Below are 18,492 nucleotides of genomic sequence, written 5' to 3'. Positions count from 1 at the left end.
CATTACTTGCACAGCGCACAGCCAAGCCATTTACTAGCCTCAAAACTTAAAACCAATGATCAACTAGCAAACATCTCTTCAATTAAAAGTTCTACAGGTACTTTGTGCACTGATCCAACAGAGGTTAACAATAACTTCTGGGCATTCTACTCGGCTCTATATACTTCTGAGATTGATTATAATGATCAAGCTGTTAGTTCTTTCTTGAACCCCTTACAGCTCCCCCAGCTTTCCCAAAATGACTCCCTTGATTTAGATTCTCCTATTACGCTATCTGAACTATACAAAGCTCTTTCATGCATGAATAAAGGCAAGTCACCAGGGTTAGATGGTCTACCACCTGAATTGTATCTGGCCTTTTGGCCCCAAGTTGGCCCCTTGCTATTGGGAATGATTCATTCTGCAATCAAAAATGGCTCCTTCTCCAAAAACAACAATATAGCTATAATCTCTTTGCTCTTGAAAAAGGGGAAGGACCCTACTGACTGCGGAAGCTATCGCCCCTTGTCAATTTTAAATACAGATACTAAACTGTACGCCAAAGTTCTAGCCTCTCGACTGGAACCATTTATGACTACCTTAGTGCATGAGGACCAAACAGGCTTCATTAAAAATCGCCTTGCCTCAGACAATGTTCGCCGCCTTCTCCATATTATTGACTCTTCAAATATTACTGATTCAGCAAATGCTATTCTCTCACTTGATGCTGAGAAAGCCTTTGATCGTCTCGAGTGGCACTTTTTATGGGCGGTTTTACGCTATATGGGCTTTGGAGATCATTATGTGGATATGATAAAACTACTATATTCTAACCCGACAGCAATGGTTCTAACAGGGAACACATGCTCTAAACAGTTCCCAGTATCCCGCAGCTCGCGCCAGGGTTGCCCTCTCTCTCCTTTGCTGTTTGCCCTATCTCTGGAACCTGTGGCCCAGGCCGTTCGCCAGTCAGTCACCCATGATCCTATTACGGTCCAGAACACCAAACATCACATATCTCTGTATGCTGATGATATCCTTCTTTTTATTCAGAATATCCCTCAGTCACTCCCTCACCTTCTAAACATCTTTAATAATTTTAGCCGAATTTCAGGTTACAAAATTAACTGGGGAAAATCAGCTCTATTGCCACTGAATGCCTCAGCTAGACAGTTAGATATCTCACTGAACATCCCAGTGGTCCAGAATATTAAATATCTAGGTATCACTATCTACCCCTCAATTTCAAACACAGTATCAATTAATTATAAGAATGTGCTGAAGGAGGTAGATTCTGATCTACAAAGGTGGAAAACTTCACCCCTCACATTTCATTCCCGTATCTCAGTTATTAAAATGAATATTCTTCCACGAATAAACTTATTTAGTTCCATGCTCACTCTAGCCCCACCAAGTGGTTATTGGAAGAAACTACACTCTATCTCTTCTCATTTTATATGGAGGGGGAAGAAGCCCAGACTCAAATTCTCAACCCTCCAGAGGCTAAAAAACGAAGGGGGATTGGCGCTACCAAACTTCGAATGGTATTATTGGTCCTTTGTGCTGCGTCCTCTCTCCACATGGTTTGATCCGGCTGCTCGTGTTTCTTGGCGCCCCTTAGAGGAAAACATTGTCCATCCTCATAGGTTACAAGATGTAATATACTGTAACATTTCTATTAAACAGTCCAAATTGAAATTCGGCTCCATCATCACTGAATTAATCTCAGTTTGGCGATGCGCAGAAAAGCTCTGCAAAATCTCAACCAAATGGTACCTCCATTCGCCTATATTTAAAAATTCAATTCTCCAGCTGGGAGGCCGTCCAATCTCATTTCCCCAGTGGAGTGACAAGGGAGTTCACACATTCTCAGATTTATTTGGGGCTGAGGGTCTCCGCTCATTCCAAGACATTCAGAGAAACTTTAATTTACCGGGTACGTCCTTTTTTTTCTACCTTCAATTACGTACAGCTATGCGCACATACGGGGTACCCTGGAATAGCTCATTAGACATACATCCATTTCACATAGCATTCACCAGACCCAGGGGTCAGGTCTCAGCTCTTTACTCCATCCTGGTTAAGGCTTCTTTAAAACCATTACACATTGACAGAGTGTGGAAAGATACTTTATCACACAATAACTTAAATTGGCAATTAATTTGGCAAAACATATCCCTTTCCTCCAGAAATCCCAACCACCAGGTTATCCATTTCAATTTTACTCATAGGACATACTTCACTCCATATCTGCTACATAAAATAAAGACCATACCTTCACCTAACTGTACTCTTTGCACCCGAAATACAGTTGGCACCTTTTTTCATATGGTATGGGAATGCCCGGGAGTGGCTGATTTCTGGAGGACAGTTTGTGATGCATTGTCCCTGATCCTATCCAAACACATTCCACACTCACCATTAGTCCTATTGTTAAATGACAGTTCAAACCTGGATCTAAACATCAAACAAAGACGCATCTGGCTGGCCGGCCTTACAGCAGCCAAAAGGCTTATAGCTTGCAGGTGGAAGTCACCCCATTTCTTGACTACGCAGAGATGGATTTTAGACTTCATTGACATAGCCAGCATGGAACACTGGATAGCCAACAGGCATCATGCAATCTCGGACAATGTTTCATGCTGGGACCAAACTATAACCATCCTCAAGACACTATTATAGGCTAATCGATTTGCTCCTTCCATAGGGTCCTGTAGGGGGGGGGGGGGGGGGGGGGGGGCGGGGGGCTGTGATTGGGTGGGGGGTGGTGGGCGGGGGGCTGTGATAGGGGGGGGTGGGTGGCGGGGGGGTTGTGATTGGGCGGGTGGGTGGGAGGTATCTGGCGGGAGGGACATTTGTGGGAGGAGGGGTAGGTGGGGAATTATTGGGGTAAAGGGAGATTGGGAAGGGAAGGGGAGGGGGGGGGGGGTTGAAAGGTTTATGCGCATTTTGTATTTGTACTGGTAAACCGTATTTGTGTTATTCTATTTTCTCCTTTGTTTATTTGTATGTTACCACTCCCCTTGTTTTACTCCGTGAAATAATAATAAAAAATTGATCACAAAAAAAAATATATTATCTAATATTCAGCTAACGTGAGTTCAGCAGCTTCTGACACCATGTTTGTGTATGGTATGATGCAGCAATGATGACAGAGACGTCTATCAAGTTCAGCCATGTAATATCAAAGTGGAGGGAACAAGCACCTACATACGGGTCATGCAGAAACAACCAAACAAGTCGATAGCCGATGGCATCGATCTAAGTAGACCCGTAACAACATATGTAGCGCAGCGCCCCAAAAAAATAAAAGTGAGTGTCATCAAGAAGATGGAGAAGCTAAAAAACCCAGCTAGCAAAGGCAGAGCTTTTGATAGTTTCCAATGTGTCTGGGTAAGCTGCATTGTAGAAGAATCTTGACAGTTCATGTACAGTGCAGAAATTGCAATACTATGCTAGGCTACGATAGAAAGAACCCCGGTTCATCCCATCTGTAACGTCATGTTGGCTATGGATGCACCATAGCTAATGCTAGCACAAGCCAACTTCCAATGCCCAACTTCTATGAGTGTTTTCCTTGTAGGCCATGCTTGAGTGACATATGTTTCAGTTTGTGGGCTCATTGTAATTGTTAGCTATAAGCGAAACATTTCTTATTTTAGTTGTGATACTCAGTCCATGTCCCCGCCAGTGACGTGCCAAATACTCACTCCCCACGTATACACACTACCCTCTGCGCTTATGCGTTCGCTTCCTTTCAATACAGCTTGTTTAATTTAGTTAAAATTAGTGCTAATTCCTAATACCATACCACCATACCAGAACATCACAGCAGGAACAACCTATCCAGGGTTCGAGTTATAAGCTGAGCTTTGTGGGGGTCTCCAAAATAACAGTGCGAAATGTTCTCATGCACGCTCGCGAATCATGCCCACACAGCGATGGGACTTACACGTTTTAATTAGCCATAGCATAGGCTACTCATTTCACCACATCAACAGCACCACATGAAACAACAGCTATAAGCGATAGTTACGGGTATCTCGGCCATTTTTGGGGGGGGGTTTTCCAGGCTTGTCGACTCGGTCGGCAGCAGTGGCCTTTTTTGGGGCGGCATGATAGCTAGCTACTGAATGTTTTCTTCTCAATAATCACGTTTGCAAGCTCTCAACGATCATATTCTGCTGTTGCACAATATTCTACTGCGCCCCATAGTGTCTTGGTGGTAAAGTGCAGGCAGTCAAAGGCATACTATCATTCACAGGAGATTAATGCTGGTGCGCGTAGTTCTTTTGGAAAACGTGTTTATTTTAGAATATTTATCATATAAATAAATATAAATAATACTCATTACATTGACATTTTTGATCAAATAATGGTTGTGGTAATGTATTATTAGCGACCCCCACAGATGTATGATTTTACTGCTTTCATGGGAGCTCAGACCTTCCTTATGGGAGCTCAGCTCCCATTGGCTCCCACATAACTCGAACCCTGAACCTATCTCAAAAAAGCGATCGTATTGTAACCAGTCCGGAAAGCTCTCTGTCGCTTAACAATAATCGAACCTAGAGAAATCAGCTACGAATGTCCCCTCCCCTCGCAGGTTCATTACAGTATATTACATAAATGTATTACTGTTAAGTGTTGTTGTGGATGTTATCCCTAGTGCCATTCTGAGGTTAGCATTGCGATGTGTTCGTCTTAACGTTTACAAACTAAAATATACGATCGCTTTTTTGTGATATGTTGCTCCTCTTGTGATGTCCTGGAAACGAACACATAAGCACTCCGAACAGCTGTCAGCGTCTTTTGTTGGAAACCACTACTCTGCTTGCGATTGATCAGCTGTCATCAGTGTTATTACGGGTACGTTCGTAAATGCACGAACGGTCAGTTTGCTCGGGCAAAACCGTGTTTTCAGTCAGAGCACCCATCTCTGAGCGCTCCCGGAGCGCAGAGCTCTGAACTTTGGAACTTTGTTATGTTTTGATATGAGAAATTCGAACTAAGTGGTCAGTTTATGAAATTAATACCATAGAATACTAAATAAAATATTTAAATAATAGCCCCCTAGCATTTGCCGCCATATTGTGACCCCCCCCCCCCCCCCCAAAGTCCAATCAAAAATGAATAAATATTAGCATCATAAAACAGCAATTTGGCGAAATGCAACACCAGCACACTTAAAAAACAAACAATGTTAGTTGTAATGTACAGTTTTGTCGCCTACTGTTTGTTCAGCACCGGACATGTGTGAAATTGCTGCTGTGTTATTGTTGTTCTGTGATATAACACAGAATATTAGTCAACATTAATATTCAGGGAAGAAAATAAGCCTACTTTTTTGGATGGGGGGCGGTAAGAGACCTGGATAATGGACAGGGGGGCGCTGGCCCAAAAAAGGTTGAGAACCACTGAGTTAGAAGAACATAATTTACTACTCAGAAAGGCTTCAAACACCATTGTAATCGTGTCAGTTCTTGTAAATTAGCCTGCACCAACATTTTATAGCCTACATACTTTTTTAGATTAGATTTTAGATTAGATTCAGACAAAGAAATGCAGTACAAAGTGTGTCAGAAGAGGGATTTGAACCACCGTCTTAAAATGACAAATAAATACTATGGCAGCGGTCAATACCACTATGCCATCATGGCCAAATGATTGTATGTAGCCTGCTGCTGATATCACCACAGTAGTAAATATTCATTTATTAAAATATGAACATATAACAATAACTGGGGCTAGTATGACCTACGCATTTAATCGGTCAGCAATTTCTTGCCAAACCATTTCCCTCGCCTTGTTAATTGCGGCAGTATTGCACTATTTTACATCTTATTTTTCGTCTTCATAAAGATCAAGAAGTAGGAGTGCTGCGCAAAAAGTAGGACCGCTGCGGAGTGTAGTATCTTCATTTCGACAGTTCGACTCTTTGGGGCTCTTCATGTCTGCGTGCATGCGCCCCTATCGAGGATTTCTAAACCGGTGTTCTGTGAACACTGATGACACAAGCCTGATCCTCGTTCGAGGAATCACCTGAGGCTTGAATCCCAATCACGAGTTGCCTGAACGCGGTTTTTATTTTAATCGGCGATATACTAATCAACGTACGTGGAATACCCCCCAGGTTTGATTTATGTGTTACACCCACCATATAGGTCCCTAGCATAAGAATGACAATTGAGAATGTACTTTTAAATAGCAAATAGTTTTATTACATTAGTTCAGCTTCACAATCCAGGCCCACATTGACCTCTTTCCAAAGAACCTCAGTTATTATTACCAGGGCAGGGGTTATATTCACTGCACACCAGTAGGCTACACACTGTAGGAAAAGTTTGTTCACTGCACACACCCGTAGGGAAAATACTTTGGCACTCTGGGTGAACAAGTTTACACACGTGATAGGATTCACTGCAATCATTTATAAATATGGCACACTTAAACCTGCCCTGATGGTCGGACTGGGATTAACCCGGTGAGTGGCAATGGTGGGGGACGTCGATGGCAACGTCCTATCTACCAGCGACTACCCAGCAGGGGAGCAGGTGACCTCTTGGTTTCTGCCCAGTGGCTTTCCCTGCCTGTCAGCATGGAGTAAGGTGTGCAACTGCCTCACCTCCGACCTGATCACCCAGCTGCGCTCTGGCGTTCCCCCTATGTGCGTTAATTTGGGCACCTCCCCCTTTGCTATTGGCACCACCCGCCACGCATGACCGTGGGAACAGCGCAAATCACATGAAATCAAACTTTTTAAAATCCGACCTGGGCCGCATTCAGAGGTGATATTATATCGGATACATATCCGATATTTAGCAACGCGCCCCCCGTCTGAACTGTCAAGTAGCGTTTAATGCGACTTTTACGTCACTCTAGCAGGGTTGCCAGATGGGATTGACAATTTACAGCCTTGTTAAGCCTCATTATGTAATAACTGCACATTATGTAACAAAATCCTAAAATGTAATAAAAAGTCACTTTCAATATGTAATAACATCGCATTATGTAATACCCTGCACATTATGTAATAAATCACCTGAGCGCAAAATGGAATAACGTTTGCCTTATTGTGTAATAAGTCTCCTAAACAAGCAAATTGCCATTGGGGGCTTCATAACTTGAGAATAAAGCAACCAAATCAGCATATAAGTGGTGGATAGAAATACTATTTAGTTTCAACACAACATGCAATTCTGGAACATTTTAATGTTGGAGAATTAAAATGCTTTTCATGGTCAAATATATTAATTACATTTCCATTTTTTCCAAAAGAATTCAATTGTGTTACAAAAAAGTGCAACCCCCGCATTTTGTAATAACCTGCACAATATGTAATACATTTATTACATAATAAGGCAAACGTTATTACATTTTGCGTTCAGGTGATTTATTACATAATGTGCAGGGTATTACATAATGCGATGTTATTACATATTGAAAGTGACCTTTTATTACATTTGGGGATTTTGTTACATAATGCGCAGTTATTACATAATGAGGCTTAACAGACCCCTATACTTTCTTTTATTTATTTTTTGTTTCTTTTTATTTTACTACTCTTTGAGTGTCTAGACTCGCTATATAAGTCTAATGTATTATTATTATTATTATTATTATTATTATTATTATTATTCATGGTTACTTCTGTATACAGTGCGCTGCGCGTGACATCCTGACGTCATTGTTATTGTCCTGCACATGCGGGTCTGTTCAGGGCCGTGGAATGTTCACACAATAGGTAGGTCACATTTTAAAAGTAATGTGAACTGCCAAACAAAATCTGTGTAACAATTCGGAATTGAGCATCAAGACCTGCCGTGTGAACGAAGCCTTAGTTACCTTTCCCTGGTGCTGGGCCTGGTTGCAGTTAATAAGCATTAATGTTGCATCCTCTGCATATGATAAATAATGGAAATTGCGGTCCAAAACAGTATCTTTTGGCCAGATGGAATTAAAAGTTAGACATGGATTTTCGCACCAGTCACTGCGGTGCCGTGCAATCCCCCCCCCCCCCTACAATTGGCCAGGGGTGTTCTAGCGAAGTGGACTCACTGATGTTCACCTATCTATCTCTGGTGGCTGCCGGTTATATTGTATTATTATCATGGAAGATGTTATTGTTTGGAACTTCAAAACTATGGCCAGACTGGTAATTTATACAGATAATAAATATCCAAAGACATAAATGACTCAAATTTGATGCCCTCAATAGCTAACATTTTTAATTCCTGAATGTGTATTCAGGAACTTTCCCATGCAGCAGAGATCCTTCAGTGCCTTCTATAGCTTCTCTAATCGTGTAGGGGATGACAAGCCAAGGCTAAAGTCCATCTAGGTATCAATAACTAACTGAGGGCTCAGTGGAGATAATAGTGGAGAATACATTAAACTCAGAGTGTCATCTCACTCAGTCAACAGCTGCTTCAGAGATCAAAGGAACAATGTTATTCTAAACCTGAAACAAGGGACAAGAAAAGGAGTTTTATTGACAATTATATACAGTATACCCAATCTTTCATTGGTATATATCAGTTGGAGAGCAGAAGAAACGTTGGCATTGGTGTTCTAGGGGTTAAAAGAAATGACATGATACGACGGTAAGTCGAAATTTGATGATTCCATTTCTGGTATAATAGATTTTTAAAATAATCCGTAGAGAGAGAGAGAGAGAGAGAGAGAGAGAGAGAGAGAGAGAGAGAGAGAGAGAGAGAGAGAGAGAGAGAGAGAGAGAGAGAGAGAGAGAGAGAGAGAGAGAGAGAGAGAGAGAGAGAGAGAGAGAGAGAGAGAGAGAGAGAGAGAGAGAGAGAGAGAGAGAGAGAGAGAGAGAGAGAGAGAGAGAGAGAGAGAGAGAGAGAGAGAGAGAGAGAGAGAGAGAGAGAGAGAGAGAGAGATTAGATAAAAATTGATATGTATTTATGATCTATATTTAGTTATTTATAATAATAATAATAATAATAAAAACTTTTATTTGTATAGCCCTTTTCCTGCAAACGTTGCAACTCAAAGTGCTTTAATCATTATATAATCATAATTTAATTATTTAGTCATATTAAACAATATTACAAATATGGGTTTTTAATCTTGACTTGAACATATTTGCTGAGGTTGCATCCCTAATGTAAACTGGCAATGCATTCCACCCAATGCATTCCACCCAATTTGGGTGCATAAAATGAGAATGCAGCCTCACCAAATCTCTGGAAAGCCAGCGTCAGAAGACCTGAGCGCTCTATTGGGCTGATATGCTAGCAAAACGTATTTAAGATATTCTGGTGCTGTGCCAGTGAGAGCTTTATAAACAAGCAGAAGGATCTTACAATCTTTTCTGAACTTAACAGGAAGCCAGTGTAGAGTCTCTAAAATAGGAGTTATACAAGCTCTTCTGCTTGTTTTGTTTATGAATTATAATGTAAATCATTTTATGATGCATAATCCTTGGTTTATAGTTTAGGGTTTATAGTCTATAATTTATCCATTATCCATTATCCATTAACAATAATGACTAATTTTACATAGCATATTTGCGTTTTCTAGCTTTAGCGTGTGATGAACAAATCCTTCTCGCAGTAATTGTTATTGCACTGCTGACTTGATACGCAAACATGTGCCTTCATAAATGATTCACCAAGGTAACTAATAACATATATACTGTATGGCGTATTCACATATTCATTTTCATTATTTCAATAATGTCAAAGCATGAAGAAATACATTTTAAAATCCCACCATATTATTTATACTTTATACTTGTGCGCATTTTTGGATTAAAGAAATAACACAGCCTATCGACCATTCTTTTTAATAAACAGCTGAGGGTTGAAGCTGGAGTTTAGCCACGCTTAAATTCAAAGAAAGAGCTGCAAGGACTGACACTCCATGATCAATATGATAGTTGTAACCAATGCATTGAAGCTATACAATGTTTGTTTACAGTAAAACAAGCTTATATATTGCGTTATGATGGGGTTAGACAGTTGAACTAAGCTCATGAGGTATATATCTGTATATAAGTTATAACTTAAAGAATTAATGGCTATGTATAAATCATTTATAAGTCCAAAAATGCATGTCCAGATTGGCCCTTTAATGACACACAAAGAAAAATCATGTTTTGTAGACATTTATATGTACAGTATGGTAGGCCTTTACATGATATTTCCTACCAGCAATGTCCTTAAGTAGTCTTTTATGAATGCACATTTATACAGCAGTTCTGCTCAAGTGTTTTGGTAGTTGCTAATAAATGAAAATGAGTCACAATGCAACACTATTTAGTGTAAAGAAATACAAATGTCAGTGTGATTTGTGATCTGGATGTGCTCACTGTTATTTTGATGTTTAGGGCACGGATGAGCGATGGCTGTGTCTCTATGACTTGCTCTGGTAGAGGTGGGTGATGGTTCGACCTCAGCCCGTCTTCCCCTTGCTCTGAGGCAGCTGGAATATGGGGATGGAGCCCTGGGAATCCCACTCCGTCAGTAGGGCTACCCTGGTCACAGAATGGTAGTCATGTCTTTTTTTTCTTTTCTCTTCTTTAGTATTCATAAACACATTGTGGCCTTCAATGCAGACTTTCATTGTTGCATTTTCATTCTTACTTAATATTCAGGACCAACAGTCTGATGAGGTAGGATATTATAATGACTAGTTGACCTTGACTTTGTGTAACCCTCGGTAACCACCACCAAAAACAATGAAAATGTAACTTTGTTATAATTTATTTAACAAAAAAGAAAGAAAGATGCCGATTCCTACTGAGGAAAAAGTTAGGACACCCTATGCGCTAATAGCTGGTATTGCTCCCTTTGGCTGAAATAAATAAATAAATTAGACATTTCCAATAACTGTCTACCAGGCTCTGACATCGACTGGGAGAACGTTTTTCCCACTCCTCCATGCAGAATTATTTCAGCTGTGTGATGTTTGAGGGGTGTCTTGCATGCACAGCCCGTTTCAAATCACCCCACAGCATCTTAATAGTATTAATATCTGGGCTTTGACTTGGCCATTCCAGAACTCTCCATTTCTTTCTTTTTCTTGCCATTCCATGGTGGATTCACTGGAATGTTTTGGGTCATTGTCATGTTGCATGGTCCACATCCGCTTCAGCTTGAATTTTTGGACAGATGGTCTCACATTTTCCGCATACACCCTCTGATACAATAAATAATTCATAGCGGATTCTATGATGGTGAGTTGGCCAGGCCCTGCTGCAGCAAAGCACCATGACATTTCCATCCCCATGCTTCTTGTTGGTATGAGATTCTTGTGCTCAAATGCTGCCTTGGTAAGCGCCAAACATGTCGTATGTGGTATGTTACTGTGCCCAAAAAATCAACTTTGCATTCATCTGTCCAAAGCACATTGTCCCAAAGTTTCTTTTTTTTGAGAGCATGGGTTTCCTCCTTGCATACCTTTCTGATGGTAGATGCATGTAATTTGACATCAACTGTGGCAAGAGCTACCTGTAGGTCCCGTGATTACATTTTAGGATTGTTGGAGACTTCTTTAAGCATTTTGCCGTCTGCTGTTGGCAGTTGTTTTAAATGTTCTTCACTTGTAAATTATTTTCTGGACAGTGGAATGGCTGATTTCTAATTGTTTGGAGATATCTTTAAATCCCTTCCCAGACTCATACACAATCTACAACCTTCTTTCTGAAGACCTCAGTGAGCTCTGTTGATCTCACCATGGTGATACCACTCACTTCAACAATCAAGAGCAAACCAAACTAATGTCTGCGGTTTAAATAAATTGGAGGATTATGCAATCTAATGTGATCTAATAGTATATGTTTCCTTGTCTGTCCTGTGTAGCCCTTGGTGGATACGATGGAGAAAGTGTACCCTGACTCTAAGGATGCTTTCACCTGTTTCATGGAAGCCTCTGGTCCCGTTCCTCTGCTATAGCGCCGCCCTGCTGGTCTTGGTGCTCTATGCTCTAGGAGACAAACTCCGCTGCTTTGTTGCTGGCATCTTCATTCCCCAGTACCACTACCCGTATGCTGTGCCAATTTCCTTTGCCCAGGTAGGTGATTTATTTATCCCTGTAAGGTACATAGGAATAAAAGTCATAGGGATAAAAGTCCCCTTTTAGTCAGTTTTACTAAGATAGAGAAGAATCTCACACTAGACTTGTGTCTGCTCTATATAACAAGCATTAATCTGTGATGTTCCCTAACACTGGGTGGAGGTACCTGTCTGGTCATTATCTGATGGTTAAGTGGTAGTGGATGCAAGCCTGTTAGTCATCAGCAATCTGCAGAATCTCCATTTATATCTGGACGTTCAGGGGGTGACAAGCCTCCTGCCACTAAGGCTTCGTTCACACGGCAGGTCTTGATGCTCAATTCAAATTTTTTACACAGATCTGATTTTTTGGTTTGGCAGTTCACATTACTTTTAAAATGGGACCTATATTTGACCTACATTGACTCCCGTGTGAACATTCCACGGCCCTGAACAGACCCGCATGTGCAGAAGGACAATAACAATGATGTCAGGATGTCACGCACTGTTTACGGAAGTAACCATGGATAACATGATAACGTTACAACTGGTTTCATTTTCAAGTTTTTGTGCATTGGAAGCCGGCAAAGATATGACCAAGTGGTCAAAAAAAGAAGGATGAGGAAAAAGAGAGCCAAATGCTTAGCTATGGCTTTTTGTAGAGCACTCGCTGCTATTATATACTTGCGTCTAGAGCGCAGGGTTGCCATATGGGGTGGGTTAACGCCGAATGGGCTACTGGATTTAACAGTTATGAACTGGTTAGGCTGTAAATTGTCAATCCCATCTGGCAACCCTGCTAGAGTGACGTAAAAGTCGCATTAAACGTGACGTGACAGTTCAGACGGCGGGCGCGTTGCTAAATATCAGACATGTATCTGATATAATACCACCTCTGAACGCAACCCAGGTCGGATTTAAAAAGTCAGAATTCATGTGACTTGCGCTGTTCACACGGTCATGCATAAATCCGACCTCAGTCACATGCCGGCAAAAAAATCTGATTTGGGTCACATTTCACTACCGTGTGAACTAAGCCTAAGACGCCTGACAACAAGACAAGGGAGTATCTGTGGGAGTCCATTGAGGAAGGCCAGAACATTAAGTATCTTTCCCCCTGTTTTAATGAATTGTTGTCTTTGCCTACTTTGAGTGCTACCAGCATCTTGTTTTGACCTTTACACTTTACCTCTCAACTGACCAATATCACAATGTGCTTTCTCCGTATTCCTGTTATTTTGTCCTTCAGGAGGACACACAGGCACTTCACCCCCCGCCCCCCCTCACAACCCTTCCAATATAAGCTATCCACCTCGCTCAGCTGACCACTACTTCCTTGTCACTGGAGGTCTGGAACTCTCTCAGTGGATTTAAAAAAAAATCTGTTTTACTTTTATTAGTTTGACACTTATATGACATTAAGGTAATGAATAAAGGTCTCAACTACAGTAGTAATCTCATGGTACACATCTCAGGTAGTAATCTACATCTTTACTAGCAGGTGGACCTGGTTCAATCTCAAAAAACAAACATTACAGATTTAGCTATTCTCAACTCTACAATAACTGCACAGTTAAAACACTAGTATTGTAAGACCTCACCTGTGTCCCTGTACTTGTCTCTGCTGCCCTTTGACCAAAAAAGGTCCTTGTTATGTCCATTTTCCTTTTTTTCCCTGGCATATTTGTGTTACAGCTCACCTATTAAAAGTGAGACGACTTACTCACACAAAAGTTATTGTTACTGGCCCCAATTTGGTACAATCATTACATAAATGATTGAGAATAGAGACATGGTTGACATACTGTACTTAAACTAGCTGTTGTTCCCTTTAACGTTCACTAACTAGCTTGTTAGAGTTAGCTTCACAATCGCGGGTGACGTTAGGTCGGATTTTTCACTAAAATAACATATTAGAACATGTTTGTATTAACACAACATGACATAGACATGATCATTAATGTTTATTTATACAGTTTGTTTAACCCACATGAATGAACAAGGATCATGGACAAGTTTTTAACATTAACATTACTTCATGGCTTGTTTATTGAGGAACTGTTGCTAGGCTACTAGCCAGAGCAGAAACCTCATGTCCCGCTCCACTACAGCGCCTATAGGTGAGAAGGAGCCGGGAGGATTTTGAGTTACCGTTGTGTGGATAAAACAAAAAAAATTACAAAACGTGTTTCAGATTTAATTTTCAGGGGAAAAAGCCAGGTTTTTAAAGCCAGGTATGGCGAGTGCCATAAATTGCCATACCAAAACGATGCCTATCGAGACACAGAGAGCCAGCCACACACTTTTAATGAATGGATTGAAGAGCCGCACACAGACAGGCAAAGAGCCGCATGCGGCTCGTGAGCCGTGGGTTGGCCACCCCTGCGCTATACCCTCTGGTCGAGGGGGAGGCACAGGACTCGTCATCTCGCCTAAGTGGTCACATAATATTGTCCTTCCACTGTCACACTTGTACATATCCTCCTTCGAATTCCATGCTGTTTCTGTCACCTGCCCTGTCAAACATCACATTGTTTTTACAGTATCTATCATCCCCCAGGTCAGCTCGGTCACTTCTTAGAAGAGATGGATGTCCTTCTCAGCTCCTTCCCTGATGATGGAACACCGCTCGCATTACTAGGTGACTTCAACATCCAGTCAGAGAAGCTTCTCTCATCTGGAGTACATAACCTTCTCCTCTCCTTTGACCTTACCCTGTCCCCCTCTCCTCCGACTCATAAAGCAGGCAATCAGCTCGACCTTATCTTCACCAGATCCTCCCATACCTCCAACCGTACTGTTAAGCTCTTCCAGTTTCTGATCATCACTTTGTATCCTTCCCTTAAATCCACGTGTCTCCCAGTCTGTCTCTACACAGACACTGTACCTTCTCGTCACAACCTACGCACTCTCTCCCCCTCTGCTCTCTCTTCCTCTGTCTTATCCTCCCTACCCTCTGCTGAATCCTTCTCCCTTCTATCCACTGATTCAGCATCCTCCACCCTCATGTCCGCTCTCTCCTTATCCTTTGACACTCTCTGTCCACTGACCTCGAAGCCAGCACAATCCTCTCCACGCACTCCTTGGCTCTCTGAAACCCTACATGCTTGTACAATAGAGCTCCGGGCAGCTGAGAGGAAACAGAAAAACTGGCCTCCCTGATGACCTAAACCTTTATCACTCTCTCCTCTACAACTACGCCTCCTCTGCATCAGCTGCTAAATCATCCTACTACGATTCCAAAATACTATCCTCTGCCTCTAACCCTAGGTAATTGTTCTCCACATTTTCCAAACTCCTCAACCCTCCTAACCCTTGGCTCTGTAATTTCCTCACATGGGTTCTCCTACCACAGCTACACAGATGACATTTAACTCTTCCTGACTTTCCCCCCCTCCGACCTCCATGTGGCAACACGTGTCTCTGCACGTCTTGCTGACATCTCTGCATGGATGACAGCCCACCACCTCAAGCTCAACCGTGACAATACTGAGCTACTCTTCCTCCCTGGGAAAGCCTGCCCTCTCCATGACTTCTCCCCTCTCGCAACAACAGTGCACTCCTGCAGATTCTTCCTTTACAATATCAGAAGGATACGTCCATTCCTCACCAGAGATGTAAGCTCATCTCTTGGTCCAGTCACTGGTCATCTTTCGCCTTGACTAATAAATTTAATAATTTTGCCATTTAGCAGACGCTTTTATCCAAAGCGACTTACAATTACGAATTACAGGGACATTCCCCCTGGAGTAACTGAGGGCCTTACCCAAGGGCACACTAGTAGTGGTGTGGCTTCAGGCGGGATTTGAACTCACAACCTTCCGATCCCAAGTCCAACTCACTATCCACTAGACCACCACTATCCACTAGACCACCACTATCCACTAGACCACCACTACCCCACCACTACTGCAACACACTCCTGGCCGGCTCCCTCCTCTACCATCAGACCTCTGCAGCTCATCCCGAATACTGCTGCCCGTCTGGTGTTCAATCTCCCCAATTTCTCCCATGTTTACCCCCCTCCTTCGCACCCTTCACTGGCTCCCGATAGCAGCTCGCATCAGATTCAAAGACCCTGGTGCTCGCCTACCAGGCGGCAAAAGGATCAACCACTGCCTGATGTTTTGGTCACCCCCCAAACATCAGCCCATTCACTCCACTCCTCCAACTCTTCTGGCCAACTGGCCCCACCTCCTCTACGCCGATGCGGCAGTCACACTGCACGGTCATGTCTCTGTTCAGACTTTTATTCTGAAAAATATAACTCACAGAATCCATCGCATTGCAATATTTTGGCTTGAACGAGTGTGTCATTGATGTTCAACAATGTTTCAGTAAAACAATGTGTTTTAAATCAATGCTCTTCTAAAGGTATTTTAAAGGAATTGTTCCCTCTTTCACCAGCTGCCGTCACATATCTTTCCCAGGTGCTGGTTGCTCTGCTATACGTGCTGCTCCTCCATGCGCTGGGTCTAGCGCCACTGAAGCCCTACTCATTGTCCCTGGGTGAACGTCTGCTGGTGCCCTCCATCTGTGGCAGTGCGCAGGCCGTGCTGAGTGTGTGGGCTAAGGCCAGTGCTCACTCTGGGCTGTACCCCCTTACCATGAGGCTGCTACCCCTGCTCTGTGTGGGCTGGAGCCATGTTCTGGGGCTGTCACTACCCCCGTCAGTCCCAGTAACAGGCCTCCTCGCTGCTGTGACCGTCACCTCCGTCACCATCACAGGTAAATGTGTCTATCTCAGTCTGACTGTGTGAACGACTACTCTCCATTCCAACCAGCCTGGAAGTGATGTTATTGATTACACTGGTTACTGATTACACTGCAGTAACGCTGTACCTCAACCCCCCCTCTTCCTCCCTCTCTCCCTGCAGCTTCTCCGTGTCTACCAGGGGTGGGGCCTTTGGAGTGTGTTTATGCCCCATTGGGCCTCTTCCTCCACAGCCTCTCTCTGGCATGGCTGAGCAAGGCAGCAGAAGCTGAGCGCCGTCGTGGCGGCTCACACGCCTCGCCCTTTGACCTCTCCTTCACCCTGCTGGTGAACCAGAGCCTGGTCCTGGGGTTCCTGTGCCTGCTGCACCCTGAGGGCCCATGTGCGCTTCGCGAGGGCAACTGGCAGAGCCTGCTCTTCATAGGCTACCTGCTGGCCCTGCTCCTCCTAGGCGCTCTACAGTGCCTCCTAGTGGACCTGGTGGCACTGCGCTTCTCGCCCCTAGCGGCCGCAGTGCTGCACACAGCGCGAGGATTAGCACAGCCTCTTCTCAGACTGCTGTAATGTATCAGAGCCGGTCATTGAGTACATCAGCTTTGAACACTCCAGGGGGCCAAGACTACAACTCAGATGATGCAGCAGCACTTTTGGTTAGCTCCACATACTGTTGGAGACTCGGCAGCCTACTGGACATATATTTATATATATATAAATCATTAATGAGTTAAGAAGTGCAAGAATTGTATGATTTCAGAATGAATTAATATTTTTGTCTTCATAGGGTCCATGGTTTGAATATGAATCAATTACCCAATGTGTTTATTAGGCTGTTCCTTGATCCTCCCTTAAGCCCGGTACACACATAAAGATAATCTGGCCGATTTTGGGCCGATTTTCCCACTTCCGACCAAGGACAGCAAATGCCCGATTATCGGATGGCTCTAAAGATTATCGGATGGCTCTAAAGATTATCCTACAAGATTATCCTGTGGTGTGAGGTGTGTTAAGAGTCAATTTATCCCGACAATCTGCTCGGAAAATGGTCGGGGCCGACAATCGTAAATATTATACGTGTTCAATATTTACGACCACAAATCCTCATGTGTGTGGGCAACTCCCGACTCCCGACAACGCCCGAGCAGGGTTGCCAGATGGGCTCAGTTTTCTGGTGGAATTAGCCGTTTTGGACTGTGATTAGGCTGGAAAATGTCAATCCCATCTGGCAACCCTGCTCGTGAGTCCGATTGTGACGTGGATGGAATGTAGCCAATCAAGAAGCGAGCTGACTTCTTCTTTTCGTTCTTCTGCACTTTATTTGCCCTGTCGCACATGGCTGCCTCGTACAGGTCAGTCAGGGTACTACGTTAGTTCACGTTTGATCACGCGAGATATCTGGCTTCAGATTCAGATTCAGATTCAGATTCAGATAACGTTTATTGCCATTATGCTTGACACATATAGGAATTTGTTTTGGCATTACATTTTTTCACATGTATACATGAACAAAAACAAATGCAAAAACAGGACAACACAGGACAGACAGTGCATTGGATAGTGCTATATATACCGTATATATAAAGTGCAGTGCAGAGTTTTTCAATGGGTCCAGTGCATATTCAGTCCTGAGCAGACTTGGGGGCGGGGGGGAGGGGGAAGCCAGAGTCATTTAGCAGCCTGGCGGCTGAGGGGAAAAAACTGAGCCTGTGGCGGGCCTTTACTGTTTTAGGCAGCCGCAACCTTCTCTCAGAGGGAAGCAGGGTGAGGAGGCCGTGGCGGGGGTGGGAG

General features: G+C 43.1%; 1 protein-coding gene across 2 annotated transcripts; it reads left to right on the top strand.

Moving 5' to 3' along the window:
• Positions 1-8,423: 8,423 nt before the first annotated feature.
• Positions 8,424-17,484, top strand: LOC308160317 (uncharacterized protein). 2 transcript variants are annotated; one of them, XM_080534233.1, is made up of 5 exons: positions 8,424-8,582; positions 10,328-10,488; positions 11,802-12,012; positions 16,424-16,721; positions 16,871-17,484. In XM_080534233.1, the coding sequence occupies exons 2-5, from the start codon at positions 10,430-10,432 to the stop codon at positions 17,269-17,271; spliced, it is 969 nt and encodes a 322-aa protein (XP_080390359.1). In that variant the 5' UTR covers positions 8,424-8,582; positions 10,328-10,429; the 3' UTR covers positions 17,272-17,484. The 2 variants fall into 2 exon arrangements, with proteins under 2 accessions (XP_080390359.1, XP_080390360.1); XM_080534234.1 differs by lacking the exons at positions 8,424-8,582; positions 10,328-10,488 and adding an exon at positions 14,554-14,634 and having other exon boundaries at positions 11,944-12,012; positions 16,401-16,721.
• The last annotated feature ends 1,008 nt before the right edge of the window (positions 17,485-18,492 follow it).

This window comes from Nansenia antarctica (assembly GCF_963989245.1).
Source record: "Nansenia antarctica genome assembly, chromosome: 1".
Taxonomy (NCBI): Eukaryota; Metazoa; Chordata; class Actinopteri; order Argentiniformes; family Microstomatidae; genus Nansenia; species Nansenia antarctica.
Note: the sequence above shows the minus strand (reverse complement) of the source record. Positions and strands in the feature narration are given on the sequence as shown.